At 43.0% G+C, this 26,160-nt stretch overlaps 1 protein-coding gene across 1 annotated transcript; it reads left to right on the forward strand.

Annotated features, from left to right (window-relative positions):
* Nucleotides 1–5,534: 5,534 nt before the first annotated feature.
* Nucleotides 5,535–25,750, forward strand: LOC124622715 (odorant receptor Or2-like). The gene is made up of 5 exons (XM_047148506.1): nucleotides 5,535–5,899; nucleotides 6,048–6,147; nucleotides 6,295–6,399; nucleotides 8,858–9,013; nucleotides 25,386–25,750. The coding sequence occupies exons 1-5, from the start codon at nucleotides 5,535–5,537 to the stop codon at nucleotides 25,440–25,442; spliced, it is 783 nt and encodes a 260-aa protein (XP_047004462.1). The 3' UTR covers nucleotides 25,443–25,750.
* The last annotated feature ends 410 nt before the right edge of the window (nucleotides 25,751–26,160 follow it).

Here is a 26,160-nt window from a genome sequence, read left to right on the forward strand (position 1 = left end):
GGAAATGGAAACATTTCACAGGCTCGCTGCTAGATTTTTTTGCGACAGGTTCGAAAAACAGGTAACTGTTAAGTAGATGCTTTAGAAACTCAAATGGGAATCCCTGGAGGAAGGTGACATTCGTTTCGAGGAACGCTATTTAGATCATAAAGAGAAACGGCATTTCAAGGTGAATTTGGGCTCATACAGAGGCATATAAACTGTCGTTTTTCGCTCGCTCTGTTTGCGAGTGGAACAGGAAAGGAAATGACAAATAGTGGTACAGGGTACCCTCCGCCATACATTGTACGGTGTCTTGCGGATTCTCTGCGTAGATGTAGACGTAGATGTGTATAACTACTGGCACGCTATTATCTACAGATAAGAAAAGAATTCTGTATGAGAACGGTATGCGGTCGTCATGTCTTCCTCGTTCCTTTCAACCCCAGAACCGAAAAATCTGGAAAAATGTTGAAGTTCTTACATGACAGACTGTGAGGAATAATTACAACTCTCATATGTTCTGGACATTTTGGGAAGTACATAAGAGCGAAGACAGCTACATAAGAAGCAAGATCAGAGAACAAGAAAAACTTGAAGATCAGATAGAAATATTGCCAGAAGGTATGCGTTTGTAAATGAAATTTGCGTGTCTCAAACAGCAAGTCACAACATGGTGTTCAGCTTTAATTTCAAATCTTCCACTTTTAATTCATTTAATGTATTATCTTGAAGCAGATATATGTACAAAATATCTGCTTCAAGATAATACATATCTGCAGTAGTCCTTTTCTCGGTAATTTAAATCGTTTCTCTGCTGCATTATTTGTGCCAAAACTTTACTTTATCGATAAAGTAATATATATTTCTTATGCTATACTAAAAAGACACAACTTGCGAATCTTTGGCACGCTATACTAAAAAGACGCAACATGCGAATCTTTGGCACATCACACTTGCAACTACACGAAATGAAATATGTTCCGATCGATCTCCTGATTCTTGGCGTCCACTTCTATTTATGAAACAAAGCTCCCTAGCTCTATTTCCTGATGGAACAGGAAATTAAATGACTCGAATTGGTACAGATTTTCTCAGTCATGCACCATATGGTAGCTTGCAGAATACGTGTGTTGATGAGGGTGTATATGTAAATCCACTCCAGACGTCTGTCAGCTAACTCAAGACATTTGCGCACTAACTGGTTATTACGGAATTCAAAGTAATACTTTACTGCCCCTTGCTAGGAAGAAATCTTGTCTGAACTCGAAACCGCTACATTCTTCGCTAGCCAAATCAAATCTGCTTTCGTTATTAATTTCGGTTTTGGGAACGAGTTACTATAAAATCGTATAATACAGAATTTCACTCCCAAGAAAGCAATGATTTCCACTTTTGAATATGATTAATTGTAGTTTTTTCTTTATATTCTGCATTTATATTGCAAAAGGGACTTCACGGCTCAGTCATTTCCCGTTTAACTCGCTAAGGATGCGAGTGAAGAGTGAGTGGCATTTGCCTTCCTAATGTGTCCGAATGTATCTGCCATTACCGCCATGGTCATTTCAAAAGACGCATCTGGATGAAAATTGTGTGTCGTGTGATTCACACTGGACCTGACGAGTTCAGAATATTAAAAAAGTTCTCTCTTTCTCACACCACTTGTGCTGTAGTGCCTGACAGTGCAGTTGGATGGTTGTTACCGTCGAGGAACCGGCATCGATTCGCTAGGCTCTTTTGGGTCCTACTTACGTCCTGTATTCACTCTGTCGCGATCCCATCACAACGAGCAATTGAATGAGTTTTTTTTGCATGCTAACTCTTCACATTGCTTAAGGAGTGTTTCAATGAATCACAGGACTGGTTTTGGATAAGACACAGCCAGACTAAGTTGTCGTTTCACATGAGACATCTCTGGACGCCTCGTCTTATATCATTCTTTGCATTATAATGCGTAGATGTTGTAGGAAACATGGGTTTGAAGTCGGTTTGATGTCGTATACTGCGAAACTGAATTAGAGGATGACTTTTCGGAACCCCGTAATTATCGCCCATTGTGAGACCTAAGTTTGAGATTTGGCTCAACGATGGTTACAACCTTCAGCTGTAATGGTACAAAAACGCTGTCCCCTGAAAAGTCATCCCCGGGATGGATGACACTTCAAACAACAAGGCGTTGATAGATGCGGAGAAAAGGCCAGAGCTCAGAAGCCCGTGTGACGAGTAAAGCGGGTCGTTATTGTAACATTGGCTCCACGTTTCACCACAATTCTGCACAATGCCAATGTCGACACCTCACACAATGAGAAGGTTGTCACAGCCCCTCTTACTCTCATTTCACCCCTTCTTTTGACGCCTCTGCATTTGAGGTCATAACCGCGACGACAAGCGCTGAAAACTACTATTTGTAGTTTCATGAGGGACAGGAAGACGCCCTGATACTCTTAGATACTGTTCTCATCTCCCTAACGGTTCGGTGCTTTTCTAAGTACTTAGTGGTGTTGGAATCTCGTTGAACGTGATCTCACCCCTTTTGAGTGCAGAGCGACCGCAATTTTTGCTCTGGTCTACAGGGTGGAACTACTAGAGATCGCTACAAGCTATTCGACGAAATTTGAATCTGATCCAAAGAATTAGCGGGTGTTCGTCCTTTTCCAGTGCCCATGGTTCACTCCGTAGTGTGTATAAAGAAACACGTGAAGTAGCCCTAAGCGCGTGCAGATCGGCAAGCACTTGACACACTTAAGATGCCAGTTGACTCCCTGCATATGCCTTGGAATGAGAGACAATTCAGTGATTTCGAAAAAGTGATCCTTTAATTCTATTCCACTCTCTAGTTGAGAAATCAAGGGAAACAATAAAATACAGGCTTATTTACAAGTACCTGTACGGTTTCACAAGACGACTGTTCAAAAACAACGTAACGTGCACAGAAATGTCACATATCCGTCTACGGGTCATCTTTCTTCGAATGTATGGAGCGGTGTAGATGCACTGGAGAGCAGGGGTGTCAGCACGTATAGACAAAAATTCGCTCTATATTGTCGCATCGAATAAGTTCGCGACTGCAGAGAGGTAATCCAGCGAACAAATTTCCAAAGGAGGCTCTTCTGGGCCTTACATGTCAGCGATCTCTACCAACTGAAAGCAGATATTGACGTCTGCTGCGTCACAAACGCTGCACGTTTGGACCACCTGTAATATGAGTTATGATCTTGGAGGTATGCTGTACCCACTGGCAATTGACTGTTTTCTGTATTTCTTGTAGTTGATAAAATCTTCTCGGGTAGACAGCCGAGTCAATGAGATGTTCTCCAGCAACGTTTCAGCAAGTTTCTTACTGAATGAGATTTTCAATTTTTTGTCGCGGAGTATGCGCTGATATGAAACTTCCTGGCAGATTAAAACTGTATGATGGACCGAGACTCGAACTCGGGACCTTTGCTTTTCCCTGGCAAGTGCTCTACCAACTGAGCTATCCAAGCACGACTAAGGCCTGTCCTCAGAGCTCTAGTTCTGACAGTACCTCGTCTCCTAACTCACAAACTTTACAGAAGCTCTCCTCCGAACCTTGTAGAACTAGCACTACTGAAAGAAAGGATATGGTGGAGACATGGATTAGCCACAGCCTGGGGGATGTTTCAAAAATGAGAAGGAAGCCAGGAAGTTTCAAGTTTCTTACTTGCCATCTTCGGGCGAAGTGTCGGGATCTTTATATCATCTGGACCACGGGCTTCTCGACATCCTCGGCGCCGGTCGGGTAATACAGGCGCCAGCGGAATCGGCGTGGCGGCGCGTGCCAGTGGAGGCAAGGGGGGGGGGGGGGGGAGGGGGAGCTGCGGGCGGCAGGTCCTGGCGTCTCGTCTCGGTACGGCCGGTTTATTCCATCCGCCGCCACCGACCTGCCTCCATAGATGCACTATCGTCTTATTCTTGATAATTTTGTGTTCCAAGCGATGCTGAGTTGGAAGCCCCTATATCGGTTGACCAGTTTATCAATGGCCCGTATCTCGAATGCCTTTTTAATAATAGAGTCCCAAAAAACCATTCGCTCTACACAGTCTCTTGATTTCTTCAAATTGAATCGTGTGTTCTTCACTGAGGCTACGAGGATTTTTCTTTTTGTCCCAGGTGAACGCATCTCACATGTTCAGAGATGCGTTGTGTTATGCAACGCTGCGTGTGTCCAATATATTTTTCCCACATTCACAGGAAGTGCTATAGGCACCCGGTATTGTTAGACCCAAGTTGTCCTTCATTGAATTCAGCATATTTCTGATTGTTGCTCGAGGATGGAAGATGGTTTTTATCTTGTTCTTCTCCAGTATCCCGGCAATCTTGGCCGTGGGGAGCCCTGCGCATGGGAGGAACTGCCGTCCTTTGTTGTTCTCTTCTTCCTGAAGGTCCTCCATCTCCTTCTTCTTCTTGCTCATCTCCCTTCCTCACCATAGGGTGGGGCTTGAGAGAGAGGAATTAGAGTTTTACAAATGTTGACCCAAGTATTTGGGTGAACATTGGTAAAACACGGTTCAACATGTGTAAAACTCCAATTCCTCCAATACCCCACCTTTTGAGAGGGAGTGTTTTAGTTTTAGCGAATCAAAATTTACGAAGAAAATAAGTATTTTATTTATCCGTAACCAATTTCCACGCAAAAATGACAGCATGGATTTTCTTGAATTACAGCGCCAACTACCAAGAATCAAAACAAATCTTGAAGACAAAATGTACGCAGGTTTTTTATGTAGATTCTGATTCTGAAGTAAGAAAATGGGGTTCCCATTTGAAATATTAAAGTTGCCTTCCGCCCCATCCCAGGGGGCTGGGGTGGTGGGCTAATTTTAGGACCAGCAAATGTCCCACTTGCAAATAACCAACTTTGGATTCTACACGTTCTTTTCGTGTAAAGCTTATTTTTCGAGCTATTCTGGTTTGTCACCTTAAAATTTACACCCTGTGTATTGGTATATATTGCCCACGGTAGTCTTCGGATTCCCAAGAAATACTCTGTATGATTCTATATATTTTATTTAATCGAAAATAGTATGTAGATTCACAAGTGGAAAATATATGCTGTGTGATTTTTTTCCACAGAGCTACTGATGTCAGGAAACATACCCTGGTCCGATACTGTGCTGTGGATAAACGCTCGGGTCCTGGCACTTGGTGGTATGTGGAGACCGCCGTGGTTCCAGCCAAAGTGGTACCTGCTGTACAGAACGTGGGTGCTCTTCACGCAATTCAGCTTCCTCTTCGCTCAAGTTCAAGCCCTGTGGTACTTCCGAGGAAACATGGACAAAATCACCCACGATACATGTCTTCTTATTACCACAATTCTTGGACTAGTAAAATTCTTTACCTTCGTTTTAAAACAGGAGGATTTCTTTCGAATGGTACAGAAAATAGATGATACCAGGGCAGAACAAAGCAAAACCGGTGATACAGAAATAATCTCTATCCTCGATACGTCGTACAGATCGGCGAGAACTATTACGCTGTACATGACGTTTCTGGGAGGGTCTTCACCTGGAGTCTGGGCCATCATTCCCACCATCATGCGGAAGTTCGGCATCTTTCCACCAGAGAGGGAACTGCCAGCCACTGCCTGGTACACCAGCAGGGACACTGAGACTCCCGCCTACGAGATACTAAGCGTACTGCAGTACTTCAGCATGCAGTACAGTTTCTTCATGGCGATGTGCCTCGACCTGCTTTTTGTTTGCATTATAATTCACGCAGCTGGTCAGCTGGAGGTTCTCAATGCTAAATTGAGACGCGTTGGTAAAATTATTGGGAATCACGGTGATGACGTTCACAAACAACAAAAGGTGCAGGAGGAAGACTTGGACAAAGATTCCAGTGGAGAAACGATGTGGGAAGATCTCTGTAACTGGATCAGGCACCATCAGGACGTCATTGAGTAAGTATGCACTGGAAGACTATGTGTGATAAAATACGTTGATTCGAGAGAGCTTAGTGCTGAATCCGTTTTCATCGTGGAAACATTCCAAAATAAAAAATGCATGTTATGTGCAACGTCTTCTTCAATCCCGTCTTTTCATTTACAGTTTCATTAAAGAAATTGAAAGGTTGCTGAGCAAAATCGTCCTGCTTCAGTTCACTGGAGCTACTGTTATTATTTGCGTCACTCTATTCCAAAGCTCTAAGGTACGTGCTGCCTTTGTTAAAGCTTTGTTTTGGCGGTAGGCACTGGCTCAGTGGTGTGTGACTATTGCCTATGCTTCTATTAGAGATACATTTCTATGTTTTATAAAATCTTTTCTATCGCAATTTGGTAAATCTTTCGTGTTACAGAACACAGAAAACATAGCAGCACTTCTACTGTTACAAGCATACTTAGGAGTCGTTATATACGAGATATTCATGTATTGCTGGTACGCCGATGACATATTATATCAGGTAAATTGTTACATATATATTCTTTAGTGAAATCCACCATCACGGTTCGTTTCCTTGCTTTGAGTGAACTTTTTATTTTCCATGATTTTCTCACATATATACAAAAAAAATAACGAAAGTAAATTGTTCTTACAACGGAGATTCATTATCTTGCGATCTGCATGTAAGCACTGCGGTCAAGTTTCCATCTAACTACATCATAATAAAAAAATACCGTGAACAGATGTTCCACGATTTAGAATGAATCTTGTTTGCCTTTTTCTACGAAAAACGTAATAAATTTTTTCGTTTTTTTCTTTTTACTTTATGCAGCATATTAAGTGTGCAAGAGCAGAAATTTTTATTGGTGATTGAGGAGAATTTACTGAACGACGTTACATCAGTACTTAAGTCATTTTTAGATTAATAATTATCGCTATTTGGACCAACATGTTTTTAGATTGGCTTTACCTCCAATTACATGTAGCAACGGCAAACTATTAATGGGCAGCAGGCCAGGTGACGAAAGGTGGATGCAAGGATGCGAAACATATAGTCTATACTGACAGGCCAAATTCACTTATCAGGAGAACACAGCAAGTAACATAACACCATTTCCTAGAAAATTCGATCCGTGGAAGGGATATCAAAATAAAGATATCTTGGCGGTCAATGTTTCCGAGATACGGGATGTGTCTTTTAGTGGATCAACAGTCTAATCGAAGCGGTACGACAGTGGCTTTTTTGTGACTTCACAATTTTGTGCTTGGTGTTCGAAGGTTTTCCAGTGTATATGGAATAACATCATCCTCACTCGTCTTCTAATTGTATGTCTATTGAATCTGGTTTATTCTTGTATATCTAGATTAATAATGAAATGCAAGCACCATTTATCGGAAACAAGAAGCGTATCATACGAAATTTTTGTCAGAGTGTGAAATCTTCAGGGGTGACAATGACGTTTCTTCGTTGAATGAGATTCATACGGAGATATGTTGCTTTGTCTCTGTGAAATGCTTGTGGTGTTCGCAATTTCTTTGTTTCGTATGCTTCTACGACCGGTATAAACCAAAGAAATGCAACAAATCTTCCTGAAGAGTAAACTACAAGAAGAAATTAAAAAAATGAAAGTTTAAAAAAGCTTTAACCACTGAAAATATCATACAAAAATATGTTATACGATAAATGTATGACAATTATTGTGAAATACAGCTGTAATTTTACAGTATAATGGCCTCTTATCCCCTTACTTGATAAGAAACATTTGTGCACAGAACTTCTATGCACATTGGTAGGTAAACAATAAAAAATAAAGTAAAATAAAATGAAATTGAAGTGCAATAATCAAGTTCGTAACTGGACACGCAGAACTGAAATTCCGCGTCGCAAGCCATTATGCTACCAGTAGCATCTAAATCACATCGAAAGTTTTGATCGCCGTTTTGTAAAAAACGATTGAGTATTTACGGACAAGCCGAGAGACGTTTGCGCCTATTTTGGCTCCTCTTCCACCGAGCGAAGTTCCTGGGAAATCGTGTTATGGCACCTACCGTGTTCTCTTAGGTAGAGGTGCAGTTACAACTGTGCCGGAAACATCATCTAGTGAATTATATGACGTTTTTGACAGAAGACTCTTAGATGCAGAAAAAAAAGTAACACACTGAAGTGGGTAGCTATTAAGGTACCAATGATCACAATATCTCCACTTAAATCTGTTACATACAGTATAAAATGAGATAAAGGGAAAAAAAGAACATAGAGCTATCGATTTCAAATTTAACAGTCGGCAATTTGAATGAACAACTAACGAAGGGAGTTAATGATTTTCAACGCTGAAAATCACAGACAGATGGTCTTAAAACATAACATCGCATAAACGGCGATATGAGACATCCGCATGTAAAACTGGGCGAATTACCACGAGAGACCTTTGAATGACCTGAGAGAGGAACGTTGGCCACGCGAAGAAACAAAGTATCTACACGGTAGGACCACTCACATCTTTCAATGTCGTGATTTATTTCTACATTTTACTACGCTTTTTCAACCACAATTTTTTCTTCTAGCCAGGCGGTATAGCACACCTGTTCAGTCTTCACACTTCAGACGGGGTTTTCAGTGAACTGGTCAAAGCGAAATAGAACTAAACAGTATGCACATCTGACTAAAACTACTTTTCAGGATCAACATAACTTCCTTTGGAATGAAGAAAGGAATCGCTCGAAAATGTGAACAATAGAACTTTAGAACAAGGTTAGTCAGTGCCACCAACTGTGTGTTGAGAGCAGCAGAGTTAGAGAGTAGGAGCAGAAAAGTTTCTCCTTTCGGTCAAATTGTTTACGGCTACGAGCCACGCTAGTACACCAGTACTGATAATCTGTGATAGTATGTACACAAGCTTCTGTTTGCCACATAATGAAATTGTGAAAGGCATGCGATCTTGTCAGTTTACTTAAACATGTAGCACACTCGCTTGCAGAACTCTCGCCTTGCGAAGTCCGCCTACTACTGCGGCTGGCCTGGGGCTCCTCCAGACCTGCAGCGCGCCCTGGTGTTCATCATCTGCAGGACTCAGAGGCCTCTGGGACTGACCGCCGGCAAATTCTACTACGTCTCACGAGAAACGTTTGTCCGGGTAAGTGTAACATGGTAATTAAGCTGTATGCGATGTCAGGTTAACATGAGATATCAAAACACCTGTGCGTAATTGAAGGTTCAGTCACCGTTCGTGATCAGTTGACTGACGACAAACAGTGGTACTGGTGCAGCGCGCTTCCTGTTAATGCTATACAAATATGACGCTCTCAAGGTTTTATTATATCTTGCAGTTACATGGTCTAGTTATCTTAATGTCACCACCGATTATGCTCGACGTCAACGCGCAATCACCCACTCACAGACGGCAGGTGTCAGGATCAGAAGTGGACGGCGTATATGAAGCATATCGGGATGACGTAGACAGTGCAGTCGCTGACGTAATGTGGAAAACGAGTGGTAGTTCTGACGTCCACAAGGGCACAATCCTTGGCTTCTTGGGCCAAGGGTGGGGCATTTCGGAAGGAAACGACTAAGTTTGTAAACTGTTCGATTGGAGCCGTAGTTAAAGAATACCGTGGGTGCCAAAATGGGGCTACCCAAAACCGGCGCCGAGTCCACCGTGATGTACCATGGGTCCTTGACGACATGGGTGATTGACGATAGCGGAAATATGCATGGGTGAATAGACGCGCAACTGTTTTGCAACTGACAGCCCAAATGAATCAAGAGGCTACCAGTATTGCCCCCTCAGCGACTGTCCAGCTGGCGTTGCTGCGTATGGGCCTCTGCGGCATGCGCCTGAATCATGCTGCCATGCTGATTGCAGTTCATCCACAACGAAGGCAGGAATTTGCACAACATTACCGTAAGTGGATGTTCACTTAGTGGCGACAGGTGAACCACATTTTACGCCCATGTGACAGATGGCCGCTGGTGTGTACGGCGTGAAATGTCTGGAAGCAGACACTGTGCAACTATTGTCGAAGTACCTGCGCCAGAGGAGGGCGCATTATGGACTGTTAAGCACAATGGATTAATACAATTACGTATCTACTTTAGGGAACCGTGTCCGCCCCTAACTGTAGTTTCTTTTTCCTAGGCACGTTGGCATCTACCAGCAGGCCACTGCAATATGGGACACAGGCCACAATGTACGTGCGTGGCTGGAAAAGCACCAGGATTTGTTGACTGTACTCCCCTAGCTACCAACCTCACCGGATTTAGGCCTAAACCCAGTCGAAATTCTCTCGGACCACCTCGATCGGGGTTTTCGCACCACGGGTCCTCAAGTTAGAAACCTGCTAGGCACAGCACTCGAGTTGGCATGGTTCCTAATCTCTATCAGTACCACTGGAATTGCATGGTTCCTCATCCCTTTCGGTACCTTTCAGAACCTTACTGAGAGCCTTCCCGCTCGTCTCATAATGGTCCGCGCTGAAAAAGGTGGTTTGTTAGGGTTGTGGCAGCCGGTCATATTCATCTGACTGGATGGTGTAATTCGGTTACTGCTGTCGGACGTATTTATACAGCGCAACTTAGCGGCATTTATGAGGTGTGAAACTGATTCTAGGTGAAGCAAAAACTGCTCACTCGATCAGGAATCGAACTGGAACCTTTTCTTTTATCGGGCAATTTAATAACTGCAATGCACATATTGCATAGTCACTCAGAGTGTCATGCTACCACTGGCCTAAGTGGCAGGATTTATCGGACGCGTCCTGATCCACGCGAGCTTGGATATTTTCAGGATGCCATCTGACACTATGGTGACGACTTGTGTCGTAAGGAGACAGACTGTGTAGACACCACACACCTAGTTCCTCTCTTTATCTCAACTGGGTCATTAAGGTTATTGCAACAGTTACTATCGTGAAACGACTTTTCCATTGCCATCTGGTATCAGATACCAGAGCATCCAACGACAACATCTCGTTGAGGAAACAGTTGCAACGTATCTGCTTATTTTACTGGATACAAGCCGTATTGGTCAAGATCTTTCTAGATTAACAACGAAGTGGATATATCAAACGCTGATTCGCAGTAGCTGTTACATCCCAAGTTTTGCTACTGTCGACGAGTACCAACAAGATGACTGGATCAGGACCTGGAAAACATGCAGTGTCTACTGCTGACCACAAAACGGCAAAATACATAGTCAGAGAGAAGCTCCCGTCAGCTGCCAAAAGATAAGAGATCTGTACTGTAAACCAAGGACTAAAAGATAGGTTTTGGTCTCTCATCAATCAGTTTTATATACATCCAAACAAAGGTCGAGAAGAGTAGAATCCTCAAAACCCTAACAAAATAGTTCTGGGAAGGAACAAATTTATTAACAGCTCTTTATTTTCAAGCGAGCAAGTCCTTCTAGCAGACAGTAAATTGGCATTGTAACAAAATGCATTGAAATTCAACAATGGTTGAATCTATCAATAAGACAAAGTAAGGGCAGATGAAAAAGATGATATAAGAACAGCAAAGACAGTCATTTGTTGAAATACATCGGGAAAGAGATAACGATACACAGAACTAATTAAGATGTGGTTCAAAATATGCAGAAATATAATGCCACAAATGACTGTATAAAAAGGTATCTAGACAGAACTTTGTGGAAAGAGATAACACTAAGACTACACAGCTGGGTATCTAAGCCTGCTCTCATTTATGGCAGTTTAAAAGTGGATTCCCCAAAAAAGGAAGTGAACGACGAATCGAATTAGTTGAGCTGTGGATTCTGATTGCAGGATGTGGATCGAAGATATAAGACAAGAGCAGGACATAAAAACCACAATGACTGACGAGATGAGACACTAATCGAAAAAGAAAGTAGGATGACTACACCGTATGATGTAATTCGAGAGCCTGTGCCATGGCAGGCATTACATATTAGGCAAACTGGAAAATGAGGTATGCGACGTCCAGTAATGGATACGACAGTTCCTTTTACATTCTTTGGTTTGGGAACGGGTCAGCATTCACTCCTTGAAATGGTACTGAAAGGAGAGAAAAGAAGAGAAGATTGTAACCATAGCATGAACTTTCGAAAAATATTAATGGAGAGATTAAAGTTTCCCAGAAACCGTTGCACATCACTGCTGCTAAACACAACAGAAAAGTTTTCCCCAATAGGACTTACCGATACAGTGATGTACAAAATACTGGTTCAGATTTCTTGATAAACAGCTCGTGAGTGGCGATGCCACAGGAAGGCGAACGATTATAAGAAATATTGCTGCCTACGTTGACAGTGATATATTTATCGTGGGCCTTACATGATCTCGTCATCTACACAATGCTTCATTCGTACTACCTGGAACATAAGTTATATGTCACTGAAATAAAACACCGCATTGAGAATTGACGACTGTATGGTCAGGTCTATTGCGCACAGTATCGTTCTATCACCAATTTTGGCAGTGATAGGTATCAATTTATAATTTAAATGATAATTAATTGAAACCCTCAGCTGCCGACAGGTGTTGTTGATATACCTCGATGGGGAGAGCTGAAAATGTGTCCTGTGACTGGCAATCGAACCCGGGATCTCCGCCTTTCATGGTAGACGCTCTATCCATCTGACCCAGCGAGTACACAGATGAATAGCGCGACTGCAGGGACTTATCCCTTGCACGCATCCCGTAAAACCCACATTCCCAACTGTCCACAATTCTACATATATGCCACATTTTACTGGATTGTGTTTTATTTTCTGACCAGCGGGCCTCGGCTGATTTGCCAGCGGACCTGCCAACTCTTTTAGGCAACACTCGGACGAATGTGGTTAAAGTTTTAAAGTTCTGTGCCTTGTCAGATGTTTTTACAAAGATTTTAGGGAGCGGATTTTAATTTGCTCACTGTGTGACAAGCTCGCCCATCTTTTCTGTAAGTGGCCAGCCAATGACACATTCCTGTGTCATTCTTGTTGCTATGTTTTCCCTTCCCTTCGGTTATACTTCCTTATGTAGTACTTTCCCTCTTTTCCTGTTTTCTTTGAATGTGTTTTTCAGTTTTATTAGGTCTCTCCACATTCGTTCCTTTTAATGTGTGTCAGGGCGCTGATGACCTCGATGTTGAGCGCCCATAAACCCCAACACACACACACACACACACTCTACATATATAATGTACCTAATAGATATTTGCACATCCACTCATTACTCGTGCACACTTTGGCGATTCCCGTAAGAGTTCGGGCGACCTGTGTGCATTCGCACAGACGAAGGTCAATGGCCGGATAGCTTTTAACTATATATATGAAGATAGTAGCTGTTCTCGAAAGTGCAGATACCATTCATGACCGTGCAGCTTCTCTAGGATAAATGATAATTAATTGAAACCCTCAGTTCAAGTGCGCGCGAGTAATGAGTGGTTGGCCAAATATCTACTGGGTACATTACATATGTAGAATTATGGACAGTTGGGAATGTGGGTCTCACGGGAAGCGTGCAAAAGATAAGGCCCTTCAGTCGCGCGCTATGCACGTGTATCCTCGGTGGCTCAGACAGAGAGAGCGTCTGCCGTGTAAGCAGGAGATTCCGGGTTTGGGTCCCGCTTGGGGCACACATTTTCAGCTGTCCACATCGAGGTATATCAACAACACCTGTCGGCAGCTCAGCGTTTCAATTCATTATCATTAATTCTAGAGAAGCGGCACGGTCGTCAGTGTATCTGTTCTTTTGAGAACAGTTACTATCTTCATATATAAATTTATAATTTGCTATAACTGGATCTGATAACAATTTGTGAGATTTCGCTTCCAGCGAGCTCCGCTAATATAGGACTAAGGAGACGAAAAAGCTTAATTAGAGAAATTCGTCTAAGATGCGTGACAAATCTTTACAAAAACATGTTATGATATACGCACGGCAAACGCGTATATCAAGACAACATGCAGATACACTCGAATCGCAGCGCGTGATATGCCTAAACAAATGCAGAAGTGCCCGCGGCATAGAAACTTCGTCACAAAAAGCAGAATTTACAGTATTCCGATTTTCCTCTAATCACAAGGTTCATAAATTCAAGGCGTCTCCAATGCAAACTGTTGTGACTTGGCAAGACAGCCAGTCCACTGGGAGGTGAAGCCGAAAGGCACGCGTTTAAGCTCACGCAGGCTGGCGTGAGGTCTGGAACAGTTAAAGGATTTGAGTCTAGAAAATAAAGTACGTAGCTGTTGGAATACTTAACTTTAATCCACAATTGGTGAACATCGGTCTGACGGTACATGCATCACAAGATAAATAGCAAATGATAATGGCGCCTTGCTAGGTTGTAGCAAATGACGTAGTTGAAGGCTTTGCTAACTATCGTCTCGGCAAATGAAAGCGTAATTTGTCAGTGAACCATCGCTAGCAAAGTCGGCTGTACAACTGGGGCGAGTGCTAGGACGTCTCTCTAGACCTGCCGTGTGGCGGCGCTCGGTCTGCAATCACTGACAGTGGCGACACGCGGGTCCGACGTATACTGCCGGACCGCGGCCGATTTAAAGGCTACCACCTAGCACACAAACTGCTTCAGACAAGTCGTGACAACTGCTTTGCAAAAACAGATTATTTTAAATGTACCTGCTCTTTTGATGTCCATATTAATTTCAGATTCTTAATGCGTCTGAGAATTTACACCGTGTGTCAGCGGAAAGGTGCAATCAATTTGACGCCTGTGTTTCGGGTTCCACGTATTGTGAGATCTCTGGTATTCGTTTATGCCTTACCTTGTAACTGTTTCCGTTGCTCCGTGTTGTTACTGTATCGTATGACACGCTTTTCGTAAGATTTTTCTGGTTGGGGACGGATTCATGAAACTCTCCGATTGCCTCTTTCAAACTGAGGGCTTGAAAACGTTGTGCCCCGCTGCTGCGACCGCCTGTATTCTCGTAAACTGCTGGTCGATGCTCGTTGTTTAATCCTAGCGGACGTGCTGGAACTGTTCACCACATTACGTTAAAGTAGCTATCCATCTACACTCCTGGAAATTGAAATAAGAACACCGTGAATTCATTGTCCCAGGAAGCGGAAACTTTATTGACACATTCCTGGGGTCAGATACATCACATGATCACACTGACAGAACCACAGGCACATAGACACAGGCAACAGAGCATGCACAATGTCGGCACTAGTACAGTGTATATCCACCTTTCGCAGCAATGCAGGCTGCTGTTCTCCCATGGAGACGATCGTAGAGATGCTGGATGTAGTCCTGTGGAACGGCTTGCCATGCCATTTCCACCTTGCGCCTCAGTTGGACCAGCGTTCGTGCTGGACGTGCAGACCGCGTGAGACGACGCTTCATCCAGTCCCAAACATGCTCAATGGGGGACAGATCCGGAGATCTTGCTGGCCAGGGTAGTTGACTTACACCTTCTAGAGCACGTTGGGTGGCACGGGATACATGCGGACGTGCATTGTCCTGTTGGAACAGCAAGTTCCCTTGCCGGTCTAGGAATGGTAGAACGATGGGTTCGATGACGGTTTGGATGTATCGTGCACTATTCAGTGTCCCCTCGACGATCACCAGTGGTGTACGGCCAGTGTAGGAGATCGCTCCCCATACCATGATGCCGGGTGTTGGCCCTGTGTGCCTCGATCGTGTGCAGTCCTGATTGTGGCGCTCACCTGCACGGCGCCAAACACGCATACGACCATCATTTTCACCAAGGCAGAAGCGACTCTCATCGCTGAAGACGACACATCTCCATTCGTCCCTCCATTCACGCCTGTCGCGACACCACTGGAGGCGGGCTGCACGATGTTGGGGCGTGAGCGGAAGACGGCCTAACGGTGTGCGGGACCGTAGCCCAGCTTCATGGAGACGGTTGCGAATGGTCCTCGCCGATACCCCAGGAGCAACAGTGTCCCTAATTTGCTGGGAAGTGGCGGTGCGGTCCCCTACGGCACTGCGTAGGATCCTACGGTCTTGGCGTGCATCCGTGCGTCGCTGCGGTCCGGTCCCAGGTCGACGGGCACGTGCACCTTCCGCCGACCACTGGCGACAACATCGATGTACTGAGGAGACCTCACGCCCCACGTGTTGAGCAATTCGGCGGTACGTCCACCCGGCCTCCCGCATGCCCACTATACGCCCTCGCTCAAAGTCCGTCAACTGCACATACGGTTCACGTCCACGCTGTCGCGGCATGCTACCAGTGTTAAAGACTGCGATGGAGCTCCGTATGCCACGGAAAACTGGCTGACACTGACGGCGGCGGTGCACAAATGCTGCGCAGCTAGCGCCATTTGACGGCCAACACCGCGGTTCCTGGTGTGTCCGCTGTGCCGTGTGTGTGATCATTGCTTGTACAGCCCTCTCGCAGTGTCCGGAGCAAGTATGGTGGGTCTGACACACCGGTGTCAATGTGTTCTTTTTTCCATTTCCAGGAGTGTATAAGAGCAGGACTTAATGAGAGTGAAACATGTGGGGCAAAACCCCATGAGTCTCGACGACATCCTTCACTCAGCTCAAAGATCAGTGAGCAGCAGGATCTGAAAATAAGTTATTACAGTACATAGAACGAAAGAGCCTAGATATGAGCAAGTTTTATGGCCTAGGCTGTGTCAGGGCATCATTCATGAGCGGCGTCTGCAATTGCGTGAAATGGTATAAGGTAATAATTTAAATTTAGTTCTTAAAGGAACTGTAAACGCTGACCGTGAATCTGGTAATTATTTCGGAACAGCTGGCGTATACGATATTTTGTTCTCTCGGTGCTGCGTTGCAAGTATTTAAAACCTTGCTTCATGAGTGCTTCCGAGATAACGCTAAAGAAACTAAGTTCAATGGGTTGCGCTGGCACATACTACGCATCTGTGCACTAAAATAGATATTAATGAACATAATTCTTACAAGTAAGGAAAGAAATGTAGCAATTCCTCTTAAGAACAAAATCGTTTTTCAATGTAAAGTACTACAAGGATAAACATAGCACCTAAGGCGTTTAAATCTAAGGGTATTGAGGTAGAAGCTGCGTATAACGTTTTAGGAACTTTGTTTTCAGAAATGATCTTCTCGACAAATTCCCCGATGAGACATTCGGCATATCTGAATGATGAAATATCGAGAGTACCATTCTCTCACAAACAAACATCAAAAATGAAGAAAACCGACATAGCCCTGAACTATACCTAATACGCACATAGCACTCCGTCTGCAGGGCACAAGTGGCCTATCGGGATCAGATGAGGATGCGGATAGGAGGGGCGTGTGGTCAGCACACCGCTCTCCAGGTCGGTATGATGGTTTTCTTTGACCGGAGCCGCTACTATTCGCTCGAGTAGCTCCTCAATTGCCATCACGAGGCTGAGTGCACCCCGAAAAATGGTAACATCCCATGGCGATCCGGATGGTCACCCATCCAAGTGCCGGCCACGCGCGACAGTACTTAACTTCGGTGATCTGACGGGAAGCGGTATATCCACTGCGGTAAAACCGTTGCCATACTTAAGAAGAATTACAATTTATCTACCCAGTGACTGACAACATCATTCGCAATGAAATTCATGTTTTAGGTTATGAAGTAAAATAACACACGCATACAATGCTACGACGTTGGTAAGAAGCTAGTGGAAACAGTTCGGTGCACAAGACTTAGCACAGACGACATCGAAATACCAGACGTACTCGTACACAAAATTTTGCTGCTGTATCTATTACAGCCGGTAGCTATTGCAAAAACTGAGCCATATCTGTTGTGAATAACGATGTAATGGTAAATCAGAAAAGTAGCTTACATTTACTTTTCTTATTTTTTCTTTTTTTGTAAAATTTCCTTAAATATTTATTCGAAAATTTATTTGTCATACCTATCTGTTAAGTTATCATACACCTCTTCTCACTCTTTCCTCACTTCCCACTCCTCTTCTTCTTACTCCACCTCTACTTCCCACGCTGTCTTCCTATTCTCTCGGGCATGAATGTGTCACAGTGCTTACGAATGTTCTATCTTCCACCACCTGCTCCCTGTGACATGTCCCCTTTCATCTTTGTCTGCCCCATCTTGACAACAGATGTGTTTCTCTCAACCTGAGCTCCGAGTTACCAATCCTGCCCTTGAAACATACCTGACGTGTCCTGTTACCCCTGAACAAAAAACTAACAGGTCTGAAAGCTAAGACAGATTTTTCGACTTCCATGTTGTCCTTCGGCAGTAACCAAAATATCACCTAATCTGTGAAAATAGTAAGTATCTATTCTGTCTCGCTGAAATTTCATAATGTAACATGTTCTTCTGTTCCCATACAACATATTCACTGAATATTTGCAGCACTTGGTTAACAATTTGCTTCTCAAGAATATCTGAATCCAGGGACTTCATAGAAAGTTGACACTCAATCTTATGCTTCAAAATACGTAAGTAAATTCTGAGGGTCACTCATAACTTTTGAACATTTCTTTGATTTACCCATTTATTACCTGGGCGGTTATGAATGTGCACAAAACTCGTTACGGAGGAAAGTATGTGAGACTAGTTATATGGCTATGGCAAACTGTATTAAGGATTATCTTAAGCTAACAGTTGTCATACACTTCCTGTGCACCGCTTCGTCGTCACGCTGTACACAAATAACTTAGCACCCAGTATGTTGGCGACGCAATGATACTTTTTCGCACACTAAAACAACAGTTCAGGTGCAAGGGCCTTTGCCAGAAAGTCATCAACCATTTCTTTTTTAAAAAAGGCAATAATGACTGACTCTTGAAGAAATTTTGATGTAGTAGCAGCCTTTTCACCCCCAGATACTGCATTTATATTTACAACTCCTGAAATCAGTATGACATTTAATACGAAAGTCATCCATGAAAAAAAAAAAACAAAAAAAAAACGCAGACTTAACTGACAGTTTTCTATATTCATTTGAACCTTTCGTTACTGTACATAACCACTGCTTCATAATTCTCTTCATTATGAGGCCAGTTATTATATGATGATCAAATGTCTGCTGTAGTTCGCTCATAAAGAATATCGCCAGAATATCTAAACTTTTGTCATAGTATTCTTCGTTAGTGCAGAACCCATCTATAGAAGCACGCGTTTCACTTCAGACACTCTATGTAAGAAGTTACTCGTTATTTAGACAACTATAATGTAGAATAATGAAATCCTTCAGCTCGTGTAAATAATATGAACACATTACTGACCTTAAAGTATATATTTGATAATTAGCTGCTGCCTGCTTCCTTTTTTAATCCCTGGTCGGTCTCGCAAAGCAAATATTTTCCTCTACTTGTTCACTACGACGCTCAGAAACACACCAGAGCAGGTGGCACATTAAATAATGTACGTAAGACATAGTGGCTTCTCCTAACAACAGTCAGTTCATTCGGGATGGGTTCTCTCCACGCGCAGAAAAACTGCTCCAAAAGAACAAAATGACTTTCATGACTCATAGTGATATTATCAGTACGTGTTTTCTCTCAATATTCTTACGTACTCTAGGTCCAACTTCTTCCAAACTCTCTCAAGAAGTGCTAGATGCAGCTGACACGTAGCTCGGGCACCAGTCAGCCTCATAGCGCTAGTGGAACAGCGTCTCCTCTCAGACTTGTTAGAAAACATGACTGACTGTTTTGTAGATTTCACACAGTCACATCAATTCGTACGTTAGCTGATGATAGATTCGGTGAAGTAAAGTTCACAGATCTAAGAGAAAATATCGAAGCAAGTGATATAATGTTTATTATTGTTATTTTATGACGTAACTAATGGGTGATACACACAGTTGTCAATAGCTACAAGCAGACGTATACATTTATAAAAATCAGACACGATGAAGATGACAAGGTTACAAGTGCTTCATAGCTGAAAGTCCTGTTCTTCATTCCAGCACGGATGCTGTGGTATTGCTAGCAGGAAACCATCATTGCTGTGATATCTTCGAATGTGGCTTTCACTGAGAATGTGATATATAGCCTGGCTTTTAACTCCGCAACCACAGTCAGGATTGAGCAGCTTCTTACACTTTTGGAGTGCATCGTTGCAGCTTTAATGGCCGGTTCGGATTCTATTTAGGGTAGTCCGAGTCTTGCGTCGCAGCTGGGACGCACTTGGAGCCAGTTACCTGAGATGATGTTTAGCAGGCTTACGCGTCTTATCGCTTCTCACCGACTTTGTAATTCTGCAAGAGGATTAGAATTTCTGGCAGCCGTTTCACAAGCATTGCACTGCGTATGATGTCCTTACTGTACTCTTTTAAGATTTAAAGTGACAGCGTACGATTGCTGGAGATCTTGTTGTGTTCTCTCAAAAGAGTAGCATATCTTCGGAAATCCGCTGGAATAATACGTTTTAACAGCATGAGGCAATGACTATGGGTAAATATGGGAGTACCAGATATTATGCTTACGATAGTATTGAGTCCAGCTTGCTAAATTTTTGTATAAAAGCTGTTCACACAGACAGGTGAAGAGTACTCAACACTTGAGTTTACCAAATGGAAGACCGAAGAAAGGAGATTGCTTGCTGAGGATCCTGAAGTAGTTTCACGAAATTTGTGTTGGATGTTATTACGTCTTCACTTTCTGAAAGTGTTGCTTGAAACACGCTGTTCGGTTGAAGACCACATCCCGATATTTTGGGATTCAATTACGATTCGGATTTTTGCATTTCAAACTTCTATCCAATGTCAGGTTCGCCATATGTTAATTTAAGTGGAAGCAAGACACCTCTGTTTTGTTCACACTGGGTTATAGTTGTGTCTCATGGACTGTGCTAAAAGACTACAACAATTCAGGCAAGCAGACCACCAGTCGTGCACCCAATGGCGCAGTAACCAAATAATAGATCTAGGGATTACGTGTATCTGATTGGGAGAGCGCCCTACATTGAAGAATTGTTTTTCAAGTATCGATAACAATTTTAGAGCTTTGATGTTAGTGAAAATAGAAAATTTCACAAAAATAAAATGTAATCCTGCAAATAAAGTAAATCTAACCACGCATTATCCTTCAAAAAATTACTAAGTGAGTAAGGTGTATGTCCTAACATGAAGCTGCACTTGATAAATACACTCCTGGAAATGGAAAAAAGAACACATTGACACCGGTGTGTCAGACCCACCATACTTGCTCCGGACACTGCGAGAGGGCTGTACAAGCAATGATCACACGCACGGCACAGCGGACACACCAGGAACCGCGGTGTTGGCCGTCGAATGGCGCTAGCTGCGCGGCATTTGTGCACCGCCACCGTCAGTGTCAGCCAGTTTGCCGTGGCATACGGAGCTCCATCGCAGTCTTTAACACTGGTAGCATGCCGCGACAGCGTGGACGTGAACCGTATGTGCAGTTGACGGACTTTGAGCGAGGGCGTATAGTGGGCATGCGGGAGGCCGGGTGGACGTACCGCCGAATTGCTCAACACGTGGGGCGTGAGGTCTCCACAGTACATCGATGTTGTCACCAGTGATCGGCGGAAGGTGCACGTGCCCGTCGATCTGGGACCGGACCGCAGCGACGCACGGATGCACGCCAAGACCTTAGGATCCTACGCAGTGCCGTAGGGGACCGCACCGCCACTTCCCAGCAAATTAGGGACACTGTTGCTCCTGGGGTATCGGCGAGGACCATTCGCAACCGTCTCCATGAAGCTGGGCTACGGTCCCGCACACCGTTAGGCCGTCTTCCGCTCACGCCCCAACATCGTGCAGCCCGCCTCCAGTGGTGTTGCGACAGGCGTGAATGGAGAGACGAATGGAGACGTGTCGTCTTCAGCGATGAGAGTCTCTTCTGCCTTGGTGCCAATGATGGTCGTATGCGTGTTTGGCGCCGTGCAGGTGAGCGCCACAATCAGGACTGCATACGACCGAGGCACACAGGTCCAACACCCGGCATCATGGTGTGGGGAGCGATCTCCTACACTGGCCGTACACCACTGGTGATCGTCGAGGGGACACTGAATAGTGCACGGTACATCCAAACCGTCATCGAACCCATCGTTCTACCATTCCTAGACCGGCAAGGGAACTTGCTGTTCCAACAGGACAATGCACGTCCGCATGTATCCCGTGCCACTCAACGTGCTCTAGAAGGTGTAAGTCAACTAGCCTGGCCAGCAAGATCTGCGGATCTGTCCCCCATTGAGCATGTTTGGGACTGGATGAAGCGTCGTCTCACGCGGTCTGCACGTCCAGCACGAACGCTGGTCCAACTGAGGCGCCAGGTGGAAATGGCATGGCAAGCCGTTCCACAGGACTACATCCAGCATCTCTACGATCGTCTCCATGGGAGAATAGCAGCCTGCATTGCTGCGAAAGGTGGATATACACTGTACTAGTGCCGACATTGTGCATGCTCTGTTGCCTGTGTCTATGTGCCTGTGGTTCTGTCAGTGTGATCAATAAAGTTTCCCCTTCCTGGGACAATGAATTCACGGTGTTCTTATTTCAATTTCCAGGAGTGTAAGTCTGTACGTAGCCGACATCGTAGTTGTACTGTGTTGGTAGATATGTAACTAGAACAGTGAAGCTCCCAGTGCAGGCTAAGATACTTCACAAAAATTTTAATGAGTCATTACTATCTTCGAGTTAATGTGACATCTGTTTTGCAATTTTCACTTATCTCTTTCGATTTTGGTGACATATATGAGACTTCAGACATTTTGGCGACCTCCCCGTCGGGAGATTAATATTATAGCCGGCATTAGGCAGTGCACTTTTCGATCTTCCCAAACATGGACGCGCAACTAATCTTAAATCTGATCCAGGTACAGCTCCAAGTAAAAGGGCCTAAATAAACCTATGATAAGGCGCAGTTATTAAGATTTATTGTGGCAATGACAGAAATGTCTTTATCTAACAGTAGGTGAAACTCTTCAGAACTGATTAAAGTCAAAAGACCTGCGGAGATTCTAGAGTTTCCACGGATAAATTTTCACACTGAAACACGAAACCTCTTCCAAATTCAATACAACTGTTTCAACATAAATTACCTTCACTCCATGCTCAGTCAGCAATCACATCACATAAAGCGATTACTGGCTACATGAAGAACCAAAGAGTATCTGGTGTAACTCAAGTGGCTTACATTATACGTAATTCCATACAAATATTACGCCTCTTAAGTCTTGGGTACGTTTGCTTCATTATTCAGGGTTAAATTATTTTCTTTATAGATTCGAACAAAAATGGCCTGATTCATTGATCTATTCAATATGCATCCGAACCAATAACAGTACAAGTTATTCAGGCGAAGCTGCTGCGCATTCTTGGCTGCCGACGGATTGTAGCGGCTCCCGTCGTAAACCGAGAGGCTCGTACAAATACAGAACTTCAGCAACACTGGTATTCTAGCTGTTAGTAGAAACCAATCCCCCCAGTTGTAGCAGCCTTGCCCATTCAATGGTGATGACTGATATATTTTGAATATTAAAAATTAATGTTGACAGTCGCACTAGGCGAATCGTCACAGCGTGCACTAATACACTGTGTGTATTACTACGACAGCAGTACCATGTTGAAAACTGTAAATGTGCGTTTTGAGGCACTGTTTTCCGCGGTATCGGTTTCACCGCAAACACTACTCCCAATATTATAGATCGCGTATATTTCTCAAACACTAATCATTTACTAAACGCATAATTTATGGCATATAGTTAATTTCAGTAAGATGTATAATTTTGACATTGTGTTTTTTAAAAACTTTATTGTATGTTCATTTCAGTCGTCACTGTTACACCAGAAAATGCTAGTAACGTCTCTTCTGTATAAAGAGTAGTCAAAAGCTTAAGCACTGCTACATTATACGCCACCAGGAACTAGCAAAGCTTACGAAGATATCAGGACTTCCATTTACGCATGCTGTTACACACTTTGATGAATGCCTTGATCTTGATGCAGTTATTTTAATTTCTTAAGAAATTGTTACTGCTATAGTTTTCTAGTGATACGTATATCTTCTTTGTTTAAAGATACATTCCCAATAGCAAAGTTACTTTTTTAAAAATTTGTTTGGTCTGCTAAGGGCCAAATATAATAACTTTCCTCCTTTCTTTCTTTCCATTTATTTTTCATCCTTTCCCTATTTTTGTCGCTTCTTCCCAATAGCAAAGTTACTTTTTTAAAAATTGGTTTGGTCTGCTAAGGACCAAATATAATAACTTTCCTCCTTTCTTTCTTTCCATTTATTTTTCATCCTTTCCCTATTTTTGTCGCTCCTTTTTGCTGTCCATACTGCACCTGCCTCTTTTGTTGTTTTCTCCTGGAAGCCCATGAAACATTTTACATTTGCTCTGAGCCTTTCTCTTTCTCCTATTTCTTCCCCATTATTTTCAGTCTGCCTTAACTTCTTCTATCCATGTCACTGATATTTGGGATTTCTGTTACAGAAGTCAAAAATCCTTTTTGCTGTCATGTTTTCAAATGTTGAAATGTGTGTGGATTCCTAAGGGACCAAACTACTGAGGTCATCGGTCCCAAGACTTACACATTACTTAAACTAACTTATGGTAACAACAACACACTCACCGACGATGCCCGAGGGAGGACTCGAACTTGGACGGGAGGGGCCGCGCAGTCCGTGACATTATGGCTCAAACCGCGAGGCTGCTCCGCGCGGTTGTCATGTTTTCATCTATCCTCTTTAGGCGTCCATAGAATTATGCTCTTCTCATCCTCATTGTGTGTGATATTCGCTCTATTGTTTCATAAACTTATTTATTATTCCTTCCCCATTCCCATATTTTGGTCAAAAGATTTTATTGACTGTTTTCCTTTTTCTTTCCTATTTCACTGCACTATTTGTATTTAACGATAGCCATTCTTATGCAGAAAAGGCTTTCTGCTTTAATGACAGTTTGTAGTGCTAAAGTTTTGAATTTATCGAGAAAGATTTCTTGTTATAAAGGTCTTTTGTCAGTTGTATTATCTCACCTAGATATTTAAATTTTGTAGCCTTTTTAGTTCTACCACAATCTGTTTCCATAGAGTTTAGAGCTTCGTTGACATCTTTCACGTGCTCTATTTTTTTCAAAAGATATATGTAGGGCAACTTTTAAAGCTGTTTCTGGTAGGAGATTCATTGTTGCATACACTACAGATTCAGCAAAGATGGCACGAACATCTGCAAAAGCCAGGAAATCAAAACTCAGATTATCCTCTTTCGCCCCACCTGTAATTCTTCTAATTCCTTCGTCTTCTGTCCTTTTCTTCCATTCTCTGAGTACCTTTTCTGGTTACTTTCATTACACCAGAAAATGTGAGAAATTTTTCTTCAGTGTAAAGAGTAGTTAAAATGTTAACCACTGTTACATTAGATGCCACTAGGATCGAGCGAATATTTAAAAAAAAATTTGGAATGAGTTTCAGGGCTGCCAGTTATGTATCGTGTACATACATTAGTCACAAAAATAGCTTTACGATTGTGACTGTTCTTTATGAAATCATGAAAAATGGTTTTTGTATAAATCAGGTTTGTAATATTCATTTTTTGTTTTCAGCTTCTTTAATTACAAGTGGTAATTTATTCATTGTTTTATTTTTCAGTTGATGAGTGCTTCCTACTCATACTACGCTCTTCTCAACCAGGTGAACGACAAATGAATGGAAAATACCTCCCATTTTATATAAATTCCAAGTGTCCACGAAAACGTACTGATCGTCTCAATACTTAGCATAGCACGTCGACAGCGATTTATTGTCCATCGATTGAAGAAATCCATACATACACGGAAATTCAAAGAAAATTTGCTTAAGTTACAGACATAATTTTTTACTTCATTTGTGCGTGCCTTCGAACATAATACTAATGGTACGTTTTAAAGCAAAATAATGCTACTGATTCAGTTGTAGACTCACACACTTGTGCATACTACTACATTGCACATTATTCAGTGGGCAGCTTGTGAATATTGGCACATAACATAAATAAAATGGTATTGTCAGAGCCAAACAGTACTGGAAAAGTAATTACTGTCCAGAATAACAAGTATTTACTTCGATAAATTCCTAACAGTTTTATGTCTCATATGCACTGTGTTTCCGTTTAAGGATGTCATTTTAAAACTAGTATTTAAAAATACAGTGAGTGCCTGGCCATAAGGACAACACTGACAATACTGCAGCGAGCATTAATTGAGAGGTAAACACTTACCGCAAGCGAATGAATGAATGGAATGAAAGGTTAATCACTTACAGCATACCCTCTCTTCTCGTAGTAAAAAAAGGTACTGATCAGTCTGAAGCAATTTCCGCACAAACTACAGTGCTCCCACACGCTAAATATGATAGATCTTTGGGCGTAGTTTGTTACATACCTGTC

This window comes from Schistocerca americana, chromosome 7, assembly GCF_021461395.2.
Source record: "Schistocerca americana isolate TAMUIC-IGC-003095 chromosome 7, iqSchAmer2.1, whole genome shotgun sequence".
NCBI classification, from domain to species: Eukaryota; Metazoa; Arthropoda; class Insecta; order Orthoptera; family Acrididae; genus Schistocerca; species Schistocerca americana.